The sequence below is a fragment of the Cyprinus carpio genome, chromosome A12 (genome assembly GCF_018340385.1).
Source record: "Cyprinus carpio isolate SPL01 chromosome A12, ASM1834038v1, whole genome shotgun sequence".
In the NCBI taxonomy this organism is placed as follows: Eukaryota; Metazoa; Chordata; class Actinopteri; order Cypriniformes; family Cyprinidae; genus Cyprinus; species Cyprinus carpio.
Window position 1 is genome coordinate 19,037,131 of NC_056583.1, and position 24,314 is coordinate 19,061,444.

Here is a 24,314-nt window from a genome sequence, read left to right on the forward strand (position 1 = left end):
ACAAAAAAAGAAAAGTCATATAGTTTTGAAACAACATAAGGGTGATTAAATGATAACAGAATATCCCTTTTAGCAGTACTACATCTTGATGTCTACCCTTTTGGGAGAGAGAGGGGTGACCTCTCGTTGGGAACGTTTGGAGCTGAAAACAGAGGAGGTGGAGGCATTGGCAGCAGTGCGCTGGTGATGTAGGGGGTGGCGTGGGTGCAACGGTCCCCACCGGAACAATAGGACATCCCTCACTGCTGCTCTAAAAGGTTTGCTGACAAAACAGTAGAGAAAGAAATTCACAGCAGTGTTTAGCATGGCTAACATGTTGGCTAAGTCATATGCTAAATGTACTCGCCAATCATTGTGCACCGAATACACATAGAGATGGTAGAGTACCACTGCGGTACGAGGTGCCCACAGGACAGCAAACACAGAAGTCACTGCTAGGAGCATAGCTGTGGTTTTACCCAGCTTGCCTGGCACTGCCAGCTGCTGCCTGCTCTCATCTTGGCACATCGGCTGTCGCTGTCTCTTCCGGAGCCTCAAAATGATCAAGGAGTTTAGCACCAGGAAGATGCAGCATGGAAGAAAATAAATAATAGTCACGTGGGTCCAAATCAAGGCAGTATCCAAGTTGTTAGGTGCACGGTTGACCCTCCACATGTCTGACCACCAGAAGAACGGCACGCCAGATACTAGCGCCAATATGAGCACCACTGCGATGATCCGCCGGGCTCGTGCCGGGTAACTGATCTGCCGATGGAGTAGTGGGTGGCACAAAGCGACATAGCGGTCCACCGTGAGGGGTACGGTGGCCCAGATGGATGCATGGTTGGCGGAAAACTCCATCATACTGACCGACCTCAGCAGCAGCACAGGGACGTCTCGGTGAAACATGGCCGTTTCCAACAGGAAGCCCACGAAGATGATGAACAGCTGGCTGAGGATGTCTGAACCAGTTAGAGCAAGAAGATACACGTACAGGGCCTTCTGAGTACGAACAGACAGCCGGTAAAGAGCCACCAACGTCAGGATGTTCACTAGGGAAAGGGGACAACTGGAATTAGAAAGAAGTATTGAGGTAGAGGAGGATGGACAAGGCATAAACAGTTAGGGAATGAGGCCAGAGAAGGGAGAGGCAGAAGACTGAGATAGAAATCAAGGTCATGGAGGGAGTTGACACAGCAGGATTGATGGGAAGTAAAAGATTAGGGGGTCATGTTTACAGAACATGGTGGCCCACGGGAACCTTTGCCCTGATTTTCCACAAAGAAAAGATTCAACTCAAGTGATTTTGTGCTGTTTTTGCTGGTTGACACAACAGGAGATTTAACGATTTATATAGTGAAACAATTTATAAAAAAGACATGTCTCTATTACCTAAGGGACAGCAGAATGAAATTGAATAAAACTATGGAGAATTTAACCCAACTGAATCAAATCAAGTTAAAATATGATTTCTTCTCATTCATACTCATTGTGTTTCAAACCCATATGCTGTTATTCTTTCCATCAAACTTTACTTACCATGTCATACCACAGCAGAAAAGCCTTTGGATAGTTCATGCAAAAATAAAAATTCTTGCTTACAGTATGTTGTTCCAAACTGATATCATTTACTTTCTTGTGTGGAACATAAAAAAAGGAATATAGAAAATATCTCAGAATGTTTGTGTCCATACAATGATGATTTGGACCCATTTAACTTTCATCGTATGGACAAAACATTTTTAACTTTCTTCAAAATGTCTGCTTTTGTGTTCTGCAGAAGTAAGAAAGTCTTTAATAATGACAGAATTTTCATTTTTGGGTAAACTAAAGAGATCTTATATTAGACAGCTATTAAAATGATTTAAATTGGCTGTTGTGAACACCAAGCATCTGTCTGTGACCCAGATCTGATTTATAGTAGCAGTTTATGGGTGGCTTTCAAATGAGTCTCTAATTAATTGTTATTTGTATTGATTGGTTTATTGATCTCCTTTCTTGTCCTCAAGCAGCTGTCAGTCTCTCCTAGGATTGCTGTAGGAAAATGTTTGTGGATACTTAATGATTTCTCGACTGGTCTGATGTGTGTCTCACTGAATTAATCTACCATGACCATCCTCCATCAAAAGACTCAAGGTGAAGACAATCCATTTCCCATGTGCCAAAAATATATATTTTATACATGGAACAGTTTATGCACCATATTTCATGGGCTTTATTTATTTATTGCACAGTAATTGCTACACTGCTTTAATGAAAGTTTGAATTGGCTATGTTCCACAGAATGTTGAATTGAATTTTAGAATCACAGGATTGGGAATTCAGTAAGAAATTTCACACATTTATTTCATGAACTGCTTTATGTTTTTTGGCTCCATTTTGAGGTTTTTTTGGTAAACAGCCCAATTCTGGAAAATGGTGTTCTTCCACAAAGGTCCATAAAATAAAAGATAATTTATTATAAATGTATTTGATTGTTATATTAATATGTTAATATATACTACTCAGTTTATTTATTTAATAAATAAATAACATTGTTTCAGGCTGGACAGAGAACTAAAATTCTGTCATCATCTCACCCAGTTAGTTGTCATTCCAAATCTGTGGGAGTTTCTTTCCTCTGCTGAACAAAAGACATATTTTGAAGAATGTGGGTAACCAAACAGTTGATGGTCCCCATTGGTGTCCATTGAAGAAAATACAATGGAAGTCAATGGGGATCAGAAACATTTTAAAAAACACTAACCCAGATTTTTCAAAATATCTTCTTTTGTGTTCAGCAGAAGAAAGAAAATCACGCTGGTTTAAAAACCTTGAGGGTGACTAAATGATGACAGAATTTTCATTTTTGGGTGAACTGTCCCTTTAAGGTTAAATATACTATAAACGATCATATACAATAATTTGCATTTGATTTAAATATGGTCATTTATAGTATACTGTAATATATATATAATAATAAATTAACTTATTTTATGGACAATGGCGAAAGAACAATTAACTTCTCAAACTGAAATACTGCATGTTCTGAGGTAATTTATATAGAAAAAATAAATGTTTTATTAAAAACCACCTTTTCATTCCATTCCATCTTACTTCCCTAAATGAAATGCAAAATTTAATCTTGATTCTTAACTTAAAAAGCATTCTCAATTCAATTCTCAAATATCCACGACCCTGGTCTTAATTGACCCATGTTAATAGGTATTAAAATGCACATCTCATACCTGGCACTCCAACACACAACAGAGTACTGTAGTAGACGACAGGGATGTAAGCCAGCACACACTCTGACCTCTCCTGAGCGCTGCTCTCATCCTCCCACTGGCTGGGCACTGTGCCATTGGGCCAATCAATCATGGCATCGGAGTTCCTCTTGTAAAAGGAAAGAGAACAGGAAGGAAACCTTAAAACTCCAGTACCTGAATATGACCCTAAACCTTTGCCCAGCAACTGAAATCAATGTGAAATTAACCTTATTGTTTTTCTGTAACATGGAGTCTGCAGTGCAGAATGAAGAAGAGAAGGTGTAATGCATCTCAGCAAGGAATTTTACTATGCTCTGGTGTCCTCTTACCGGGTCACTGTGTTAATGACAGAGGCAGATTGCCCTCATAGGTTAAAAACAGTCACCTAGAGACAGTGCACAACACTCTCCCTCATTTACTTGTCTTATCTTTCCACTTTCTACTTTTCCTTCTGTGTTTAGCACTGATTACTCCCATAACTGCCCCCTCCTGAGAGGATGAGGTGATCAGCTCTGTGCCAAACATGTTTATTTGCTTTCAGACCCAAGTGCAGAGAGTGGAAATGATAGCTTTGTGCTGTATATTTCCTTTTACCTCATGACATCTTTGGGTTTTAATGAACAACTTTTTTGCTAATGTGCTTTGGTGCTTTTCTTGTATAAAAAGGGTCAAGCATCTCCCATTTGCAGCGTGCCATTTTTGTGTTGTTATTGGAATTGAACTGCGGGTTATTCATAAGCCAGTCATTCTTTCCTCCTGGCAAAAAAATAAAATAAAAAACAATATGAGAGAGGGTTTATGTTGTGGAAGATGATTGCCTGCTATGATGGGGCTGCTTCATCAACTGTCCTTCTTAGATGGGCAAATTCACGCTTTGGGTGAGAACTGGACAAGGCAGTGATGATTGGTCTTCTGTCACCTTATAATTTCTTCATCTGTCTTTGCCTTACTGGGGAGTTATGTTGTAGTCTTTGTTCGGACTGGAGCTATTCTTTCCATAAATAAAGAAGTGAGGTGACGTGTGGCCAAGTATGGTGTCCCATACTCTGAATTTGTGCTCTGCACAATACCTATCCATGTTTACACACACAGTGAGCAATTGGGGGTTTGTGCCTTGCTCAAGGGTCTCACCTGAATGTACAGTGCTCTCTTCCATGGTACTGAGAGTGGAAGAGAGCACTGTACATTCACTCCCCCCAACAGAGACTCAATCCCACAACTTTTGAGTTACATGTCAGACTCTCTAACCATTAGGCCGCAACTGCCCAACTATGAATACATAAATGACATGAATTTCAGTGAGTAGAAGATTCACTGATGCAAGAAATGCTTGAAACAGATAAAAAATTATCTAAAGAAAGAAATAGTCAGTTAAAGGTACTTAACCTTTAGAAAATGCTGTTTATGTACTTTTGCTATTTTCTATCTTTAACAAAAAATACATGTAAAAATTAATACAATAATTAAAAATTACATCAGTCACAATGGTTAACAGGACTGTATATACAGTATATATATATATATATATATATATATATATATCATATATAGGTCCTTCTCAAAAAATTAGCATATTGTGAAAAAGTTCATTATTTTCCATAATGTAATGATAAAAATTAAACTTTCATATATTTTAGATTCATTGCACACCAACTGAAATATTTCAGGTCTTTTATTGTTTTAATACTGATGATTTTGGCATACAGCTAATGAAAACCCAAAATTCCTATCTCAAAAAATTAGCATATCATGAAAAGGTTCTCTAAACGAGCTATTAACCTAATCATCTGAATCAACTAATTAACTCTAAACACCTGCAAAAGATTCCTGAGGCTTTTAAAAACTCCCAGCCTGGTTCATTACTCAAAACCGCAATCATGGGTAAGACTGCCGACCTGACTGCTGTCCAGAAGGCCATCATTGACACCCTCAAGCGAGAGGGTAAGACACAGAAAGAAATTTCTGAACGAATAGGCTGTTCCCAGAGTGCTGTATCAAGGCACCTCAGTGGGAAGTCTGTGGGAAGGAAAAAGTGTGGCAAAAAACGCTGCACAACGAGAAGAGGTGACCGGACTATGAGGAAGATTGTGGAGAAGGGCCGATTCCAGACCTTGGGGGACCTGCGGAAGCAGTGGACTGAGTCTGGAGTAGAAACATCCAGAGCCACCGTGCACAGGTGTGTGCTTTTGAACCAGAAACAGCGGCAGAAGCGCCTGACCTGGGCTACAGAGAAGCAGCACTGGACTGTTGCTCAGTGGTCCAAAGTACTTTTTTCGGATGAAAGCAAATTTTGCATGTCATTCGGAAATCAAGGTGCCAGAGTCTGGAGGAAGACTGGGGAGAAGGAAATGCCAAAATGCCTGAAGTCCAGTGTCAAGTACCCACAGTCAGTGATGGTCTGGGGTGCCATGTCAGCTGCTGGTGTTGGTCCACTGTGTTTAATCAAGGGCAGGGTCAATGCAGCTAGCTATCAGGAGATTTTGGAACACTTCATGCTTCCATCTGCTGAAAAGCTTTATGGAGATGAAGATTTCGTTTTTCAGCACGACCTGGCACCTGCTCACAGTGCCAAAACCACTGGTAAATGGCTTACTGACCATGGTATTACTGTGCTCAATTGGCCTGCCAACTCTCCTGACCTGAACCCCATAGAGAATCTGTGGGATATTGTGAAGAGAAAGTTGAGTGACGCAAGACCCAACACTCTGGATGAGCTTAAGGCCGCTATCGAAGCATCCTGGGCCTCCATAACACCTCAGCAGTGCCACAGGCTGATTGCCTCCATGCCACGCCGCATTGAAGCAGTCATTTCTGCAAAAGGATTCCCGACCAAGTATTGAGTGCATAACTGAACTTAATTATTTGAAGGTTGACTTTTTTTGTATTTTAAAACACTTTTCTTTTATTGGTCGGATGAAATATGCTAATTTTTTGAGATAGGAATTTTGGGTTTTCATGAGCTGTATGCCAAAATCATCAGTATTAAAACAATAAAAAGACCTGAAATATTTCAGTTGGTGTGCACTGAATCTAAAATATATGAAAGTTTAATTTTTATCATTACATTATGGAAAATAATGAACTTTTTCACAATATGCTAATTTTTGAGAAGGACCTGTATATATATATATATATATATATATATATATATATATATATATATATATATACTTATACTGTATAAACAGATTGTATAGTTAAAAAATAATAATCAACAAATATTTTATCTTACAATAACAGGGTTGAATGGTTGAGCTTGACATTAAATCTGTGCGAAACTAAGAAAACATGTGCTTTCAAAATGCATTTCTGAATTAATAGTGACACAAATATGTTAAAAAAGCTGATTTTGTATTTTCTCAATGGTAAAATTAGAAAAGAATCTTATAATTTCCACTTCCAGAGGAGCATAATCCTATTATTACAGACAGTTGCATCATGTGGTAATGAGACTTTTATATCTCTTTGTGACTCTGTAGTTGTTTGATACAGAAGCTGATAAAATATAAATCTTTAACTACAGGTGAGCGTGTGCTAGGATACAGAAGAGAGGTTTTACTAATGTACTCTACTAATGTTGTTCTCCCTTCTGAAAATATCTCTCCAAACAAATCATTGCTCTTTTAAGAGATTCACAAATAATGAGGAGAAGTGTGTGTGTGTGTGTGTGTGTATGTGTGGGTCTATGTGAGTGTGTTTATATGATATGCTGCTTTCTCTGTGCCTCTAGCTTTAGTTAAAAAAAGTTGGATTCACTGGTAGCACCAATACTCAATATTCAAATACATTTTTTTTTTTTCATGAAAGCATGTATCTAGGAAAGATGAACTGTGTTAGATGGTAGTTGGTAGTTAAAAAATCCCAAGTGATTATGATTACAAAGCAGTTCAAATGCTCATTGCCTCTCTCCTCAATATGAAGAGACTGATGATTTTAGATTCAAGATGTGATCAAATATTCATATCACACATTATAAATGACATTTTCTTACAAGGTTTAGATTTTATAGAAACTTGATCTCATGCATTAGACATGCCTGTTAGTGAAAGACTTTAATACCTAGGGGAGCTCTTTATTTCTCATTGCCATCCTTTTTTTTTTCTAAAGTACAATTTTATAGGCTTTGTGATATAATTAGAAATATATTTCTTAATATATTTTAGCATTGTGGCACTATAAAATGTATATTTGGATATTTATGCTTTTTTTCAGTCATGGTAACCATAATTTCAACCAAACAAGCCATTTCTCATGTGTCCTGATATGGATGGTATCGTTATACCATCATGCTTTAGCGCATAATATATTTAATAATTTCAATAAAAATGCACCAATATTACAATACATAATAAACAACCTTCAATATTTACATATATCTTTACTATAATATTTTCATCTAAGTAATGATGTTTATTTAATAAGTTCATTAAAGTAATGATGCAGATGAATTGAGTATGCTTTTGCTGGTTTAAATCATAGAAAAACATCTCTATCTAACAAGCTCATATTCAAGAGTCAGGATCATGAAATGAGTCGAACTTGTTAAGAAAACTTAATGGCCAAATAAAAAATCATTCTGATCACAATTTAAGTCTTAAAACAAAAGCATTACTGGTCTCTGTTTCCTCATATATAACAAGAGCTTAATTGCATGACCAGGGATATCCAAAGTTCCCATCCAGAGGCTACCGTCTAGAATTGGGGTCTCAAAAGATTCATATGTAATAACTCATACAATCTGTTTAAGCTGAAAGCATGACATTGCAGCTTATAGCACAGCTCAAATGATGTGAATGTCAAACAGCAATGTTTTCCATTACTGTACCAATTCATGTGTGTTGCCCCCTGCCTCAGAGCAGCTACCCATGCAAGCATCCATATCTGTTAATAAACCGTTATTAATAATCCATACCAAATAATAAACTACACTGTCTCTTGTGAAGTATAAATGGCATCTGTTTTCCATTCTGAGATGTACAGGGAGTCAATGTGTAAGGTTTCAGATCTCTCTCCATGGACTTTTTGCTCTACTGAACATGCTCAATTATTCATATTCGACTGGTACACCTGAGACATGTAAGCTCAAGGAAGACGGTATAGCAATATCGTCCATATCAGGACACGCAGGGTAAAGAGCATAAGTTTTCTTGTTTTTTAAAAAGGAAGAGAGAACATGACAGAAACAGAAATCTTGAAATTCATAGTCTCTTGATTACATAAGGCACTTACAAACAATGGCACACATTTTTAAAGCAATCTTTTATGACTTCCAGAGCTGACCTCTGGATATCCGGTAGTTCTTGGAGAAAATATTAAGATGACAAAACACAGAGGACACAACACGTCAAATAACTGATTTATGTTTAGAACAAACCAGTTAAAACTTGTTTTTAAAAAGCTGTTTGGTAAAAGGATGTAAATAACAGTGGAAAGTGCACATTATATGAACATAAAATATTATTGTTTTCTCACGTATGGATGTTTTGGAGTCCTACTATTTTTATATACTTTTAAATACTTTTTATAAACATAATTTATAAATTATACATATATTATACATATATATATATATATATACATATAAATTAAATTAATAAATAAAATATCAAATTAATATATATATAAACCTCACAATTTATTCTATTTTTATATGTTTTTAAATACATTTCATAAAAATATATTAAATAACAATAAAACATATTAACATATCACAGCCTCAAGGGTTATATGGAGTAAATTATAAATTATATATATATATATATATATATGGGTTTTATAGAGTAAATTTAATACATGTATTTTATATAACATTTTATAAAAAATTTACTTATCACAGTCTTAAGGGTCTTATGGAGAATATTATAGATTAACAATTATTAATTGTTAATTAAGTGACACAAATGTTATTGTGTGATACTTTCTGCTAATTCATCACTGGTATCGTTTTAAAATATGATTCCAAGTGCTTAGCCTTTTGACATGTTCGTTCCATTTTACAATATAATGAAATACTAAATAAAATGCCTTACAAATACAGCATAAACACAGTAACAATAAGAGTATCTGCAACCGATGGTCAATTTAGTAAATTCACATAACACTCTTAAATAAAAATTAAGTGATCCATCAGATAAAGACTGATTTTCTTACCCTCACAAATCGCTGCAGGTCCCCATCCATGGACTCTGGAGCAGGAGTCCTAACCGCCGATGCCCAGCCAGGCAACCCTTGAGGAGGACGGGGAGGGAGGACAAGGGTCTTTGAATAACAGACACATCACTGCAATCACAGAGCGAGTTCGGGAGGAGGTTATGGAAGTAGCTAGAGAGAGATAGTGAGAGGGAGGGAGGGGTTAAGCAGGGCTGATTTCTATAGGGAGGATTTTGGTAAACGGGGGAAGCAGATGAAGGGGAGTCAGATATATATAGAGGTCTGTCTTTCACAGGGAAGTCAATATAGTGCAGACGCATGAGGAGAAGGGTGTATAGTTTCACACAGCAATGCCACCAGACCCATGGGAGCTCTTATCTGTTGTGTGCTCTTCTTAGGGCCCTTTATAGGATTCCTCTGGCTGTGATGTGAATGTAAATTTAGCTTAAACCTAAGTATAGCTTCTGTGGTTCTTTTTAAGCTTGAATCATTTGAATCAATAGATTTGTACATTCACTGAAGAAAATGTGAATGGTGCTTGCTCACCCTTCATGATGCTAGGCTCTTCAAGGATGTTGCCAGGGTATGAGTGGTCTTTAGCACTTTTTTATGCGGTCGCTAGGTGGTTGCTTACAGGGGAAAGTCAAAAGAATCCAGTATTCTGGTTTGTAATATGTAAATATGTAAATAAATCCTTCAATGTAAGTTCATGGTATTTTCATCATCATTCATTTAATGATCCAACAGCAGAAAATTGTAAGTCTAATCACTTACAGTAGCACACCTCAAAACCTCATTTTAGTATTATTTATATGCTAGCACTTTTAAAAGCATTGTGAATTAGCTTTTATTTTTTATATTTGTAGTTTTCTTTTTTTATATATAAGTTTTAGTTATTTTGTTGAGGATTGTGTGTGTGTGTGTCTATGTGTGTGTGTCAATTTAAAGGGGTCATATGATGCGATTTCAATTTTCTTTCTCTTTGGAGTGTTACAAGCTCTTGGCGCATGAAGAAGATCTGTAAAGTTGCAAAGACTAAAGTCTCAACTCCAAAGAGATATTCTTTATCAAAATTAAGACTCTGCCACGCCCCCCTAAAACCACTCATTCTAACACGCCCCCACGTCTACGTCACAATGTGGAAATATTTGCGTAATGCCGCCCAAATGTTCACGCAAAGAAAGAAGGCGTTGTTTCAGTAACCGCAGTTAGTGTTGAAGCAGCCATGTCAAGGAGATGCTGTGTGTATCTAGGCGAAAGCAAAAGCACTTTATTTGGCCTCCCAAAAGTAGATGCATTTAGGAATCTTTAAGATTACTTACAACAGAACAGCAATGCATTTTATGGATGACTGTTTCGTGAACCTAGGAGAGGACGTAATTCTGACTTTTTAATCTTTTTGTCCATGTACACTAAGCTTTGGCAATATTGTTTCATTTACAGTCATGCCAATAAAGCAATTTTTGAATTGAATTGAGAGAGAGAGAGAGAGAGAGAGAGAGAGAGAGAGAGAGGGTCACACAGTGGAGTCAGCTTTCTTAACCGTCCGTGGCTTATGTATTGCAAATACATACAAGCTTCATCACTGTGTCTGTCACGCGATTCTGTTTCCCTTTCGGGCTTGAACTGATGGTAAAACTAAGGACATTATTAACTGTCTTTACATTTATTTTGAAAATTGAAGCTGCGATTATGGAAAGGGGCGTTACATTTCCGACGAGTGCTTGCGATGTTCAGCCAATCACAATGCACTGGGTCAGTTGGCCAATCAGAGCAGAATGTGCTTGTCAGAAGGAGGGACTTTGTAGAAAACGACACATTTGAGAAAGGCTGGGAACCTACAATAATGTACAGTATTTGACAAATAATGTGTTTTTTTGAACATTAAAGCATGTCAACATATTCTGTTACACCAAATACACAAAATAATGATCTTTAAAAAAGCATCATATGATCCCTTTAAGTTTTAGTCATAATGTGCTTTTGTCATTTTATTCATTTTTTTAATATTTCTATTTAGCTTTAAATTACATCAGTAACACTTTATTTTAAGGTGTCCTTGTTACACGTTACATGTACTTACTATTATAATAACAATTAATTATGCATAATTACATGCAAGCAACCCTAAGCCAAACCCAAATCCTAAACCTAACCATATAGTAAGTACATGAAGTTAATTAATATTACTCAGTACTTATATGTATAATTACATTGTAACAAGGACACCTTAAAATAAAGTATAACCTTTATATCTATTTCAGTTTTAGTAATTTTATTACTGCAGCTTAAACTTATTTTATTTGACTCAGCTGTCAAAATTTCTAATCTTCTTATGTTATCTAATATTTGTGTATAATATTTTATTTCTGATTTATTAATTTAGTTAAAATTAACAACACTGTTCAAAATGTTACCTAATTTGTAGTCAATCAAAAATCTGAATCAAATCTGGCTTTTTTAATTTAGTTGTACCAAGGTTTTTTTTGTTTGTTTTGTTTTTTTTGACCTACGATGGTAGACTCACAGTAATCTCGAAAGGTTTAGGCTTAGCATGTCATCAGTATCTTAGTACCATGGTATTACCATCTGATACCATCAATGTACAATGGTACTGTTACAGTTCATTTTGTTCATTTAATGATGTCCAATATGTCCAATTTTTAGCCAGATCAAAAAATGTATTAGATGTTTTCTAGAAGAATTAGATTCCCTCACCAGCCAGCAACATCACGTCTCCAAATGATTGGAACAAAAAGTAAATGTACACCACCATATGGACTCAGGAGGAGAGAAAGTGACTATTGGGATGAATGGATGCTCTCTCTCTCTCTCTCTCTCTCTCTCTCTCTCTCTCTCTCTCTCTCTCTCTCTCTCTCTCTCTCTCTCTCTCTCTCTCTCTCTCTCTCTCTCTCTCTCTCTCTCTCTCTCTCTCTTTTAAGCAACCATTTCTTTACTTACAGTTGCATTACAGTGAAACTGTGTTTCTTGTTAATTAGTAAAATTATGTATTGATTTTACTTACATAAAAAAACTAAACAAACTTGAAATAGAAAATAATTTAAATGAAATGAAAATACATTTTAGCAAAACATAAAATACCAAAATAAAAATATAATAAAATCCATTGAAATAATATATAATAATGCACTAAAATAATAAAATATTGCACAAAAAAATTCCCACAAAATAAAAATGTGCTAAACACATACATGTTTTTGCATTTCAGTATTTTTCCATTGACAGTGACACAACATTCCCTAATACAAGAATATTTTTTTGTATTCAGGAGTTATGCATCAAAGTGCAGAGATCAACTATGTTGTCACACTAGTCGTATATCATAACATTTTTAGATGGCAGAGACACCAATAAAACATTTCTCTTAAAAGAAAAGCAAGCAACTTTGTTTGGTCTGAACTTGGAATCCATGTTTTCATAGTGTTCATTGCATTCAATTCATTGCTTGCTTGCTCCACTTCAACATGTCAGATCTGAAACATGCCAGAGTTATAGTTTTATAAATATATTCTTAACATGATCATCCCACATTTGTTATCGGGCTGGTCATAGTTTGTATTCCAAACCATTGTCTATCAATTCCTTCACTCAACATGACTACTAACAAGTGTTGTGAAGTGTAAGTCAGCAGCTCTGAGTTAAAAAGAAGTTTGTACTTCACAAAATTCCCTCATTTTATCTAAATAGTAGAAGTGGTCAGTCTCTGTTCATTTGGCCTACAAAAATCTCAGCTTCCATAGCATAATGTGTACGTGTACAGCTCTAAACTGTGAAAAATTATTGTGATTTTAATGGTAAAAGACTGTAAAAATGGTACAGTAAAAACCTGTTAACTGGTTGACAGTAAGTTTCCATACTATATTCAGTGAATAAATGTAATTACATTTAATGTATTTTTACGGTAAAATACTGTTTAAAATACGGTTTTTGGAAGTGAAAAAGAAAAAGTCATTGTATAATTTACAATGAAAAACCGTAAATTGACACTCCCAGAATTCCCTGCATGACACTTCTTGATGTTTTTGTGGTGTTGTAGTTGTTGTTGTGGAAATAACATGTTTCTTCTTAGTTTTTTCCTATCAGTTGTGTACATTAGGGTTTAATCTTACATCTAATGTTGTTAAATTAATGTTTATTGCATTATTTCAATATCATGTGTCACCATGATGGGGTTTAATGTTTGTGTGAATGACACTGTGCACCTTCTATGTAAGTATTGCCCTCCTCAGCTCGTAAAAAAGCTGTTTGTGATGAGATTTGGTTCATCATGTGGCTTTCTCATCACCACCAGTTTTTGGTGGTTATCAGTGCATTACAATGGTTCAAAACAGATATTAGTACTTCAATATGTTGGTTTATTAACAGTACATCAGTTAATGAAATACGGTATTTTATTGTGAATATAACATAATTCTTTAAAAAAAAAAATATCACTAAAAAATCTATCGCGTTGAAGTTCTGGCAACCACATCTGCTGATATCTTACCACAAATGTCAGAGATTTTTTTTTTTTAAAGTGTATGCTACACAGGCTTATAAATCCTGTCATTTATATATATATAAAAATTAAAAAAATTTATTATGTTGTTCCACTTTACAAAAGAGCCATTAAACATGCTGTGATGCAGAGAGCGGTTATGTCCACTTTGTCCACTCTGAATTGATACTTTGCTTTTATCTAGTCTTTGTAGAGTGAAGAAGAAAAAATTGCCAACACTAATTCATACTCATATAAGCACTTAAAGTGAAGGGTCCTTCTGTTCCATCTAAACACATACATTTATAAAAGCAGGTAATGTGATTGCTGTGAGAGGACTAACATTATTAATGAAATGAAAAAATTAATGAAAAAAAAAATTAATGAAAAAAAAATTTAATTACCAATTTCTGAGGCATGTTGGGGAGATGAAGGGAGAAAGTCAAGATAAAATGAACAACAGATGAATAAGTGTCATGAACTAAAGCAAATTAGTAATGAATGTATAGAGATAAACACAGATGACCTTTTTGTGATGAGTTATGGATTATTAATGTTTCTTTGTCTCTATAACAACAGAAAATTAGATCAGCAATGCACATTTCTGTGTTATCAATGGCATATTTAGCTTGCGACAATACTGCCCTCTAGTGACAATGCCCATTCAAGTTTAGTGATTTTTGGAGACATGAATGACAACGTAATTTTAAACCAAAATAATTAACTAAATTCGAAGGAAATATACTAAAAATATGCAGTACAACACAATATACAGCCGAAAGGCAGTAGAGCAGTAGATACTGCAAACAGAGGTGCCAAGTGGGACATATATGGAATCGAACTAGGCTTGCTGGGTCACTGTATCATTGATTTTGACACTCATCAATCAATATAGCTGCAGGCTGATCAGACTGGCTTTCACTTCACTGAGAGGTACATTACTAGAGCATGAATTACTAGTACAAAATAACAAACCAAAAGTTCTGTGGTCATATTAAATTAAGTTGTCAATTATCATTGCTGTAAACATGTAAATCTAAAAATGTGAGGGAAAAATTTACAAAGATTATTGGAGTGTTTTACAGAATATTAATTTAGTCTTTCTGCTTTGAAATTTCTGAGTGAAAATTTTAATATCAACCTTACACTAGATTTTTTTCAATGTGGACTTGATAATAATATGGCCTTTATACTTGTCACTGACTGCTGTTCTTTCACCTGAATATGAAAGCTATTGCGGGAAGCTTACTGCTTTATAACACTGTCTATGAGTCACTGCATAACTCATAGTTACTGCTCTAGCACTCTACAATAATATTGACCGTTCCTAGGACAGGTCACCAATGAGACAATACAAACATTAAGTAAGGCATAAGGTATAATCAGCTGGTCATTATCAGCTGACTGTACATTATCCTGCATTATGTGGCTTTGGTGTACCAAATAAATAATTAGCCAATCAGATGTGAGATACAATGTTTGTGTCACAGTTTTAAAAGACACAAAGAAGAGATGAGTCAGAAAGTTCCAACATGAACGTATTTAATAATAGAATAAACATGTGGTAATAATAGCGTGCATGATACACAAACAACAACCACCAATGAACTGAGGGAACAAAGACACATACATATACAATGATGACAAACTAAAAGACACATGTGATGATCAAATTAATTGCCATATTAACTAAACAGAGCAGGAGGAAACTAGAACATAGACAACAGGAAATAAAACAAACTAAAAGTCCATGATAATGAAAACTAAGTGAACAGAAGACTGACAGGTCCTGACAGTTTGAAATGTTTTTTTTTTTTTTAAAGAAATTAATACTTTAATTTAGCACAGATTCATCAAATTGACAGTAAAGACATTTATTACAAAAATCCCTGTTTCAAATAAATACAGCTACTCATGAAAGAATCCTGAAAAAAAAATGCATTACAGTGTCCACAAAATATTAAGCAGCACAACTGTTTTCAACACTGATAATAACAAGATTGTTTAATGAGCAGCAAATCGGCATATTAAAATGATTTCTCAAGGATCATGTGACACTGACGACTGGAGTAATGGCTGCTGAAAATTGTTATGTTGATTGTAAGTCTCTTCACATCCCGATAGCAATCAATAAGTTAAATGATCTAAATATGTAATTATATCACCTGTGGAATGTGCAGGACTATAAAATGTTCAATAAATCAGACTTTTCGGTCCGAACATTGCGATAGGCTGTCCTACCTGCCTGTCAACGAACAGTATTTTATTTGTATTTTTATTATTTTAATATTATGCGCTTTGTACTGTAATGTCTTCTCACCGGTGAATGAGACATGAGGTAACCTGACAGCGTGGTATTCAATCCTCCACCAAGGCCATCTGTCATTGAGTCGCTGATTAGCCTCTGGTCTGCCTGTTCAGATTCATATGTTTTGGAGTAGGTGTGGCTTTGCAGAGTGAATATGCAGGGAAGGTGGGATCTTGCTTTCAAAGCTACAGTAGCTTGCTATTGCTAGCCTTTTACGAAATCACCTTCCCTACCTTTAAACTCTGACTGGGCTTTGTTCCAATCAATTTTCATATTCCCCCAAGCAAATGTTGTATGATGTAGCCTTAAGAGGAATCCATTCATTGCTATTAGTCTAGATCAGGGTCACGATCGGCCTGATTGTAGCTTTAGGATTTCTCCTAAGTAAATGATTTACCCAAATTTTACTCGGAAGTTCATTTCACACATGCACTGCGCACACACACGCACACACACACACACACACACACACACACACACACACACACACACACACACACACACACACACACACACACACACACATATAGGTTCTGGTGTTGCCTTGTCACACAGCCAATGTTCAGGCTCTCTCAGCACATTTCCACTGCTCCTTTGACTGGCAGTAAACAAGTGACATAACCTCTAACTAGAGGACTCTGCAGCAGCGGTGGATGTCCTTACATACAGAGAGAGAAATAGACTCCAATCCTTCTTTTGATCCTGAGTGTGGACAGCATGTAATAGGATCCACATGTTCAGTCTGGCTGAGTGACTGGCTCAATGCTTAACAGACAAGTACAAGGATCTAAAATACTTCTGGGTGCCATGTTTAGACAGTTCTATTACTAGGCCTGCTTCTTAGACTTTGAACAAACCTCTAATTCTAAGAATGAAACATTTGTGATACGGACATGCATAATATTTTAAATTGAGCAGGATGTTGTGCTATTCAAGTTATGCCATTTTAAAGAAAAGGCTCACCAAAACTGACAAATTCTCTCCTTTACTCAGCCTTATGTCAAACCTGTTTGCATTTCTTTCATATCCAGAATACAACAAATTTATATAAAAATGTGTTTGTACTCCGACTGCAATGTTTTATTAAAAGCCCATCTTGCCAGCAGTGAATTACCCTAAAAGCAACCATATAGCAACTTCCTGTTAACCTCTCACAACACCCTGGCATCATACAGACACATTTTCTACAGGCGTGCATGTTTTACTTACATTTTTCTTCAATGAAACATAAAAATAGGTGCTATTCTAACAAAAGCATGTATTCATTTATGCATGCTGATACATTTGCATAAACACACCTGCAGTTTTCCATTACAGTTATAATTTGTGATTAAAATTCCATGCTCGCTCTGCCCGAACAGCTGAGGCCTCCTCTGGATCTGTGTCATACAACATTAGAAAAGAGAAAAGTCAAAATCAAAGCCGTTGTCATGGCAACTGCCATTCCTGCCCACCGAAACGAACTCCCCGCCCCCCACAGGTTCCACTGATCGATAGGATATTGTGAGGGTGGAACTAACCCAAAACAACCAGTAACCTACATACTAGTTATGCACCATAGCCTATATGCATAAAGAGAAGGGGGCCGACAGACCATCCATCATCCACTGAAGAGGAGGAGGAGGAAACAAAAGAAAGAAAATTAAATTAAAGAAGAGGGTTGAAAAGAAAGAAAATAGACAAAAATATAGAATACAGACAGAAAATAGGGAGATCAAATCAGCTATCGGACAATAAAAAAATGGCTTATTTGTTGGGGAATGGGCTGCTTGAGTACATTTACCTGCTCTTCTTGCTTTTGGCCGCCGGGTCTCATGTGCAACTTGTCCATGGAGGTAAGATGACTTTTCTTGCGCTTTCTTCCAGATGATAGATGCTTCGTTTGGACATCATGTCAGAGTTATTGTTTTTTCATCTACTGGATGTTAGAAAATAATGAGTCTGGAGTCTGAAGTCTGCACTTTGCAAACTTACATGTTAAGAGATTAATAGATTATAACATATCAGTTAAACTTCAATTCATCAAGATTTTTTAATACAAAAAGCATGTTTTCAAATAAAAAAAAAATTATGCCCACATATTTTCTATCAAAGACAATTGCATACCTAATCATGTCTGGTTTTAAAAGACAATTATATTGTTTGAATCTGATGACAAAAAATGTTTCAGCAGCCATTGAGCCTTTTCTTTCATTTCTGTTATTATGTTGTATTTCATTACAGATCTGTTTTATGATTAATAACGGCTTGTACTTTATGTGGTAACAAGTAATAGGAAACCAGGGCACTAGAAGTGGTTCGTTCACACGCACACCAATGCAAACAAAAGCATGCACACAAGCGGCTCATTGGCATTTCCGAGAACTCTGCAATGACACCCAGTGTTCAGGCAAATGCACTAGGCTGGATGATCATGAAGTTCCAGATTCATTTGCCCATTATGAATACACATTCTGTTTAAAAACACTTGCTCCCTTCTGGGCAAAAAGGAGGGTTAAGACTTCTACTATATTTGTATTTAACCATGTAAAATTTTAACATGTAAAAGTTGTTTCAAAATACAGAGGAGTCCAAAAGTCAGAGACTAGCTATATTGTAAATCTATGATTTAGAATCTAGCAGAAACAAGTCAAGTCAGCTTTATTTATATAGCACTTTATATAACACACTAGCAAACATAAAGTTCTGAAAAAAAAGACAAAATGAAGAAGAAATATTTAAGATAATCTCATGTATATTTATAGGAAATTATGTATCATTTATAATAAAATATATTTATTATGTGATGTGTATCATAATTATGTACAGTACTGTTCAAAAGGTTGGGGTCACTACATTTTTTAAAATACTTGCATTAAATGCATTAAATTGATTCAGCGATTTCCATTTCATGCAAATACTAAATGCTTTCTATTAATCAAATAATACTGACAAAAAGCTATCATGATTTCCACGAAAATATTAAGCAGTACAACTGTATTTATCATTGATAATAAGAAATGTTTCTTGATCACCAAATCAGCATATTAGAATGATTTCTGAAGGAAAATGTGATACTGAAAACTGAAGAAATTTTGCTGAAAATTCAGCTTTGCATCACAGGAATAAATTACATCACTTCAAACATAAAACATTTTTTTTTTACGTTTTAATTTTAAACTGTTAGAATATTTCAGAAAATTACAGTGTTTACAGTATTTTCTATCAAATAAATGCATGGTGAGCATAAGAGACATCTTTCAAAAAAAGAATATAATAACGTGGCTTAAAAATTTACCAACATTAACCTTTTTTTAAAAAAAATATTTTTTTTATATATAGATTTTGATCATCCAGGCGCTATACAGTTGATCTATAAAATACATATGGAACAAGGTCAACATTACAAGCCATTAATGCCACATCGAACTGTGTGTATATTTAAGGTCAAAATGTCTACAATCAGACTCAGAAAACCAATACCAGTCAGGTTATGATGCCTGCTACATTGTTGCAAATTGAGTTTCAATGCTGAGCCAAAGCAGAGAATACATACCTATTTGTCAACAAGGCCTTTATGAAGCAGCATAATGTAATGGATAACTACTACTCACCCATTGTTTGAGAAATACATGTTTCTCAAAGCAAGTTCCACTCAACAGTCAACAGCACTTTCTATTCAACAAATCAGACTAAATCTAGATGATTAGTCACTGCAGTCAATTGATAATTACACTTCTTCCCCCTCTTTTTGCAGGTTTGAGGGCAGAGGGACTGGTTGAAGGCACCACAGAAGTGATCAGTCACTCACAGGGGCTTGTAGCACGGCTGGAGGGCCTTCTGGTGCTGGGGAATAACAGTGACATTTCCTTACGTGTGGAAACAGTGGATGCAGATGAGGTCAAGGTTATCCAAGCCCACACGCTGGTGCTATCACTGCAGAGCCGAGTGTTTGAGGAGATGCTGAGAAACCGCAACAGAAGCACGCTAGTGCTGCGAGAAACAGCGGAATGCACTGCCGTGTTTGAGAAATTCATCAGGTTTATTTTAATTTATATTGTTTTTATATTTTAATTATTTATTATTCTTAAAATAAGTGTTTTAAAAATAAAATACTATTTTCCTGTGGAACACAAAAGGAGAAATTCTGAAACATTGTCTTTTACCATACAACAAAAATACAGTGACAATGACTGCCAAGCTTAAAAACAGATACAAATAATATTCTTAATATTAAAATGTCTTTTTTTGTGTGTTAGAATAAAATAAAAGCACTGAGCACATATTTAAATAATTTAGGTAAATAATAAACCTAAACTAGAATTGTAGAGCATCATAAACATTTTATTTACAAAAGCATGTGAGGTGGAAGATTTTGTTGATGCTATTTCACTTTCTAAGCACTGCAAAATATACAAATATACAAAACTGCAGTGCTGCATCATCCCAACATTTTAGCCTAAAACATGTTAGAACATGACCAGTTATGAGAACATTCCCATCCCACACATGTCCAAGACTCTCTCTAATGGCCAGTGCTGGAACTGCAACCTTCCTGCTGTCAAAGCAGCTCAGACCCAAAAGCAGATAAGATCAATGAAACACAACAGCGATATTTAAAAAATGAACTCTCTGCTCTTATGTAAATCAGCTTTATAACGAGAAGGGCCAAATAGGGTGATGTTACAATAGTGATGTGTGGCTAGCGTGAGAAGATGTTTTGGTTACAAGAACACATGCCGCCTACTCATTTATTTTGAATGAGCTGAAGTTTTTGTTTGGGGTTTTATTTCCTTTATAGTGATCCAAAGGATAAGAGGACAATCAGATACATCAGAATTAAAAAAAAGGAAAACAAGGCAAACAAGGCAGTGAAAGCATAAAACTACAGCTGTAAACACCCCCAACAAAATGCATTATTATAAAAATGTATATTTCTATAAGAGTAAAATGCATATTATTTTCTTAGGTGACAATCCCATTTGGCTCACAGAGTCATTGGATGCCATATCTGACACAGCCTGTTAAATACATACCAGGGTGGCAGAAAATGTTAGCACTCATTCAGTTCATGATCTGAAATATGAATTGAATTAGACACACCCTGCAGGAAGTGGAGTTGGAATTCAAATCATAAGGACAGGAAGACGAACTGCAAAGCTTCTAACACAAGTTTAGAAATAAGCATAAGTAATTGCATCACTATTTTTCTCAACCAGTTCTCAGCTACTTCCAAAATAGTTAATACAGCCAAAACATTCAGCACAATGTTGTCAGCTAACTTAAATTAATAAAATTAATTTAATAAATATAAAATTATAGAATATTCTGCTGTGGATACCTTCCTTTGTTTTCCATGAAGGAAAGGAAATAATAATAATAATAAAAATAATAATAATAAAAAAAATTTAACCATCTGGCCAAAACAATACAGCCAAACGTTCACCACAATTTTGTCAGCTAACTTTATAAAAATAAAGTAAGTTAATCAAGTTAATTTAAAAGAATCTGTTAATTATTATTATTAATTATATTAATGTAAAAACAGTAATTTATTAAATATGAAATAAAAATTAAGGTTTAAAAAAGTATTAAATATATGAAAGTACTATAATACTACTACTAAATACACATTAATACAATAATATAAATTTAAATAATAGAATAGAATAAAATAAAAAAATTGCACTTATGACTTTGCTTATTGTTTGCTACCTTTAAACTCAGGCACTGAATTAAAATTTGCAATTTGTGTAAGATACACTGAATGAACCTTGATGGACCCATTTTCTTCTGTTTTGCAGATATCTGTATTGTGGTGAACTCACACTGCAGTTAGACCAGGCCACTCCACTGCACAGACTGGCTGCCAAGTACGGCATCTCCAGCCTCCAGCAAGGACTAACCCAGTACATGAGCCAGAACCTGGCCACTGATTCTTTGGGCGGTCACGTGGTGGGCTGGTACCAGTATGCCGTGTCGGTTGGTGACACGGCGCTGAGAGACAACTGCCTTCAGTTTTTATCGTGGAATCTGTCATCGGTGCTTCAGAGTGAAGAATGGCCGTCAGTTAGTGTTGACTTGCTAATGACCCTCCTGCAGCGCTCCGATTTAGTATTGAAGAACGAGCTGGAATTGTTTGAGGCGCTTGAAATCTGGTTCACCCAGAATGACCCGGATACCTTGACAGCAGAGAACGCCCTTCGACTGGTGCGCTACGCCATGATCCCTCCATGCGAACTCTTCCGCTTGCAGCAACAGTCGCCGATCATGACACGCTACCACGAGTCGGTGCGTGATCTTCTCTACATGTCGTACCAGTTCCATTCAGCTTCACCACTTCACCTGGCCAAGTTTTTCGATGTAAACTGCAGCCTCTTCGTGCCCCGCAACTATCTCTCATCTATGTGGGGATCTCAGTGGGTCATAAGCAACCCGGCAAGGGATGACCGAAGCACTAATTTCCAGACCCAGTTGGGTCCGAGCGGTTCTGATTCCAGTAAGCGGGTGACATGGAACGCCCTGTTCTCGCCCCGCTGGCTCCCTCTCAGCATGCGGCCCATGTACACCGAGCAAGGTGCCATGCAGCCACCACGGCCCGATGGAGGAATTAGCATTGCCCGGCCTCGTATCATCATCACACCTGCAACTTCCAGTGCAGATTTTGCAGGTGTCAGCTTCCAAAAGACGGTACTCATCTTGACAAAGCAGAAGAACAAGCTTGTGGTGCGGCATATCTTCAGTTTCCACCAAAGCACAGAGGAGGTGGGGGACTTCCTGGCTGGCGTGGACCTGCAATATCGCACATCTGAGTACCTGGTGGATGGATCGCTGTACTTGCAGATCATTGTAAAGCCTATCTACCAGACTCTCATAGCAACCAAGAAATAATGTAACAAGCACACTGAAGTAGGAAACATTTTAGATTAAGAAGATCTAAAAAAATTTTGATGCATGGAATAAAAACTTTAGGTCTAATGTGATTAACGCTAATGAAGTGCATCTCCACTGTCCTTATATTGTAGGCTACTGGAAGTTAGAGGTTTACTCTGGGAAAAAAAAGTGAAATGCGCTAATCCACATGTACAAAATTTTAGGGACAGTTCACCTAAAATGTAAAGTTCTGTCATCATTTACTCACCCTTGTTTAATTCCAAACCTGTATGACTTTCTTTCTTCCATGGAACACAAAAGGAAATGCTTTGAGGAATGTTAATGCTGCTCTCTTTTAGTGAAAGTGGATGTAGAACGAGATGTGTCAAGCTCTAAAAAGCACAAAAACACTATACATACATCTTAACAGTATAAATATTAGTCATGCACTACATTCCAAGTTTTCTAAAGACTATTTTTGTGTGAAGAACAGACTAAAATTGAAAAATTTACCTTGATTGTTAGCTGTGGTCACCATTTACTGGCATTGTATGGAGAAGAACAGTTTTGAAAATCTGCTACAAATATCTCATTTTGCGTTCCATGAAGGAAAGGAAATAAAAGTTTTGTAAATTAGGACACAATTGTAATTTTTGAGCAATTATTGCTTTAATATAGGCCATGACATACACTAGTGTTGCAGATATAACTCATATCAAAGGTATTTTTTACTTGATTAGGCAGAAGCCCTTTCCTTTTTAGGAAAACCAATTTCTGTATAATTACCACAACATCATTTGTTCACACTGGACTCAATGGACAAAGAAAGTGAAAGTGCACATGACTCAGAGTATTGAATCTAGCATAAATAATAGCCTAATGTATATCGCAAACAAGAAACACAATTACACATTATTCTTAACGTTTAAAGGTTTAATATGCTATTTAAAGTGTTTCAAGGTGCTATTGTTAATTTAAAGAGAAATATCAAATCTCTTTCAAACCTGTAATGTCTTGAAATGTTGCACAGTTGTGATAGTTATTTAATTATTTAGAACAGCAAGTGATGTTATAGGCTATATATAATTATTCTTAGTTATTTTTCTGTATTATCCTATCTTTGTGCCCATATTTTCTGAGAGATCAGTTTCCTTGCATGTTATAAAGTATGTTTAGTATTCACTCCCCTGTGCAAAACACACAATAAAATGCATGATGCTTTCACAAAAGCTCGAGTTTATCATTGATAATGAAGGTAAAAGAAAGAAGACAAAAGACT

General features: G+C 35.8%; 2 protein-coding genes across 2 annotated transcripts; one reads left to right on the forward strand and one right to left on the reverse strand.

The window, feature by feature from the left end:
* Positions 1 to 28: 28 nt before the first annotated feature.
* Positions 29 to 9,754, reverse strand: LOC109052894 (probable G-protein coupled receptor 142). Its single transcript, XM_019070326.2, has 3 exons — positions 9,378 to 9,754; positions 3,207 to 3,354; positions 29 to 1,031 (listed from the first exon to the last, which is right to left on the reverse strand). The coding sequence occupies exons 1-3, from the start codon at positions 9,405 to 9,407 to the stop codon at positions 79 to 81; spliced, it is 1,131 nt and encodes a 376-aa protein (XP_018925871.1). The 5' UTR covers positions 9,408 to 9,754; the 3' UTR covers positions 29 to 78.
* Positions 9,755 to 17,670: 7,916 nt separating this feature from the next.
* On the forward strand, positions 17,671 to 24,264 carry LOC109046634 (BTB/POZ domain-containing protein 17-like). The gene is made up of 3 exons (XM_042767995.1): positions 17,671 to 18,018; positions 19,920 to 20,202; positions 21,967 to 24,264. Exons 1-3 carry the CDS (start codon positions 17,925 to 17,927, stop codon positions 23,051 to 23,053), a joined length of 1,464 nt encoding a protein of 487 aa, XP_042623929.1. The 5' UTR covers positions 17,671 to 17,924; the 3' UTR covers positions 23,054 to 24,264.
* The last annotated feature ends 50 nt before the right edge of the window (positions 24,265 to 24,314 follow it).

Coding starts and splice junctions, on each gene's coding strand:
- LOC109046634 (XM_042767995.1), top strand. CDS start 17,925: ATGGCTTATTTGTTGGGGAATGGGCTGCTTGAGTACATTTACCTGCTC. Junction 18,019..19,919: donor TGTGCAACTTGTCCATGGAG/GTAAGATGACTT, acceptor CTCTTTTTGCAG/GTTTGAGGGCAGAGGGACTG. Junction 20,203..21,966: donor GTGTTTGAGAAATTCATCAG/GTTTATTTTAAT, acceptor TCTGTTTTGCAG/ATATCTGTATTGTGGTGAAC.
- LOC109052894 (XM_019070326.2), bottom strand. CDS start 9,407: ATGGATGGGGACCTGCAGCGATTTGTGAGG. Junction 3,355..9,377: donor ACCTGCAGCGATTTGTGAGG/GTAAGAAAATCA, acceptor TCCTTTTACAAG/AGGAACTCCGATGCCATGAT. Junction 1,032..3,206: donor GTTGTGTGTTGGAGTGCCAG/GTATGAGATGTG, acceptor CCCTTTCCCTAG/TGAACATCCTGACGTTGGTG.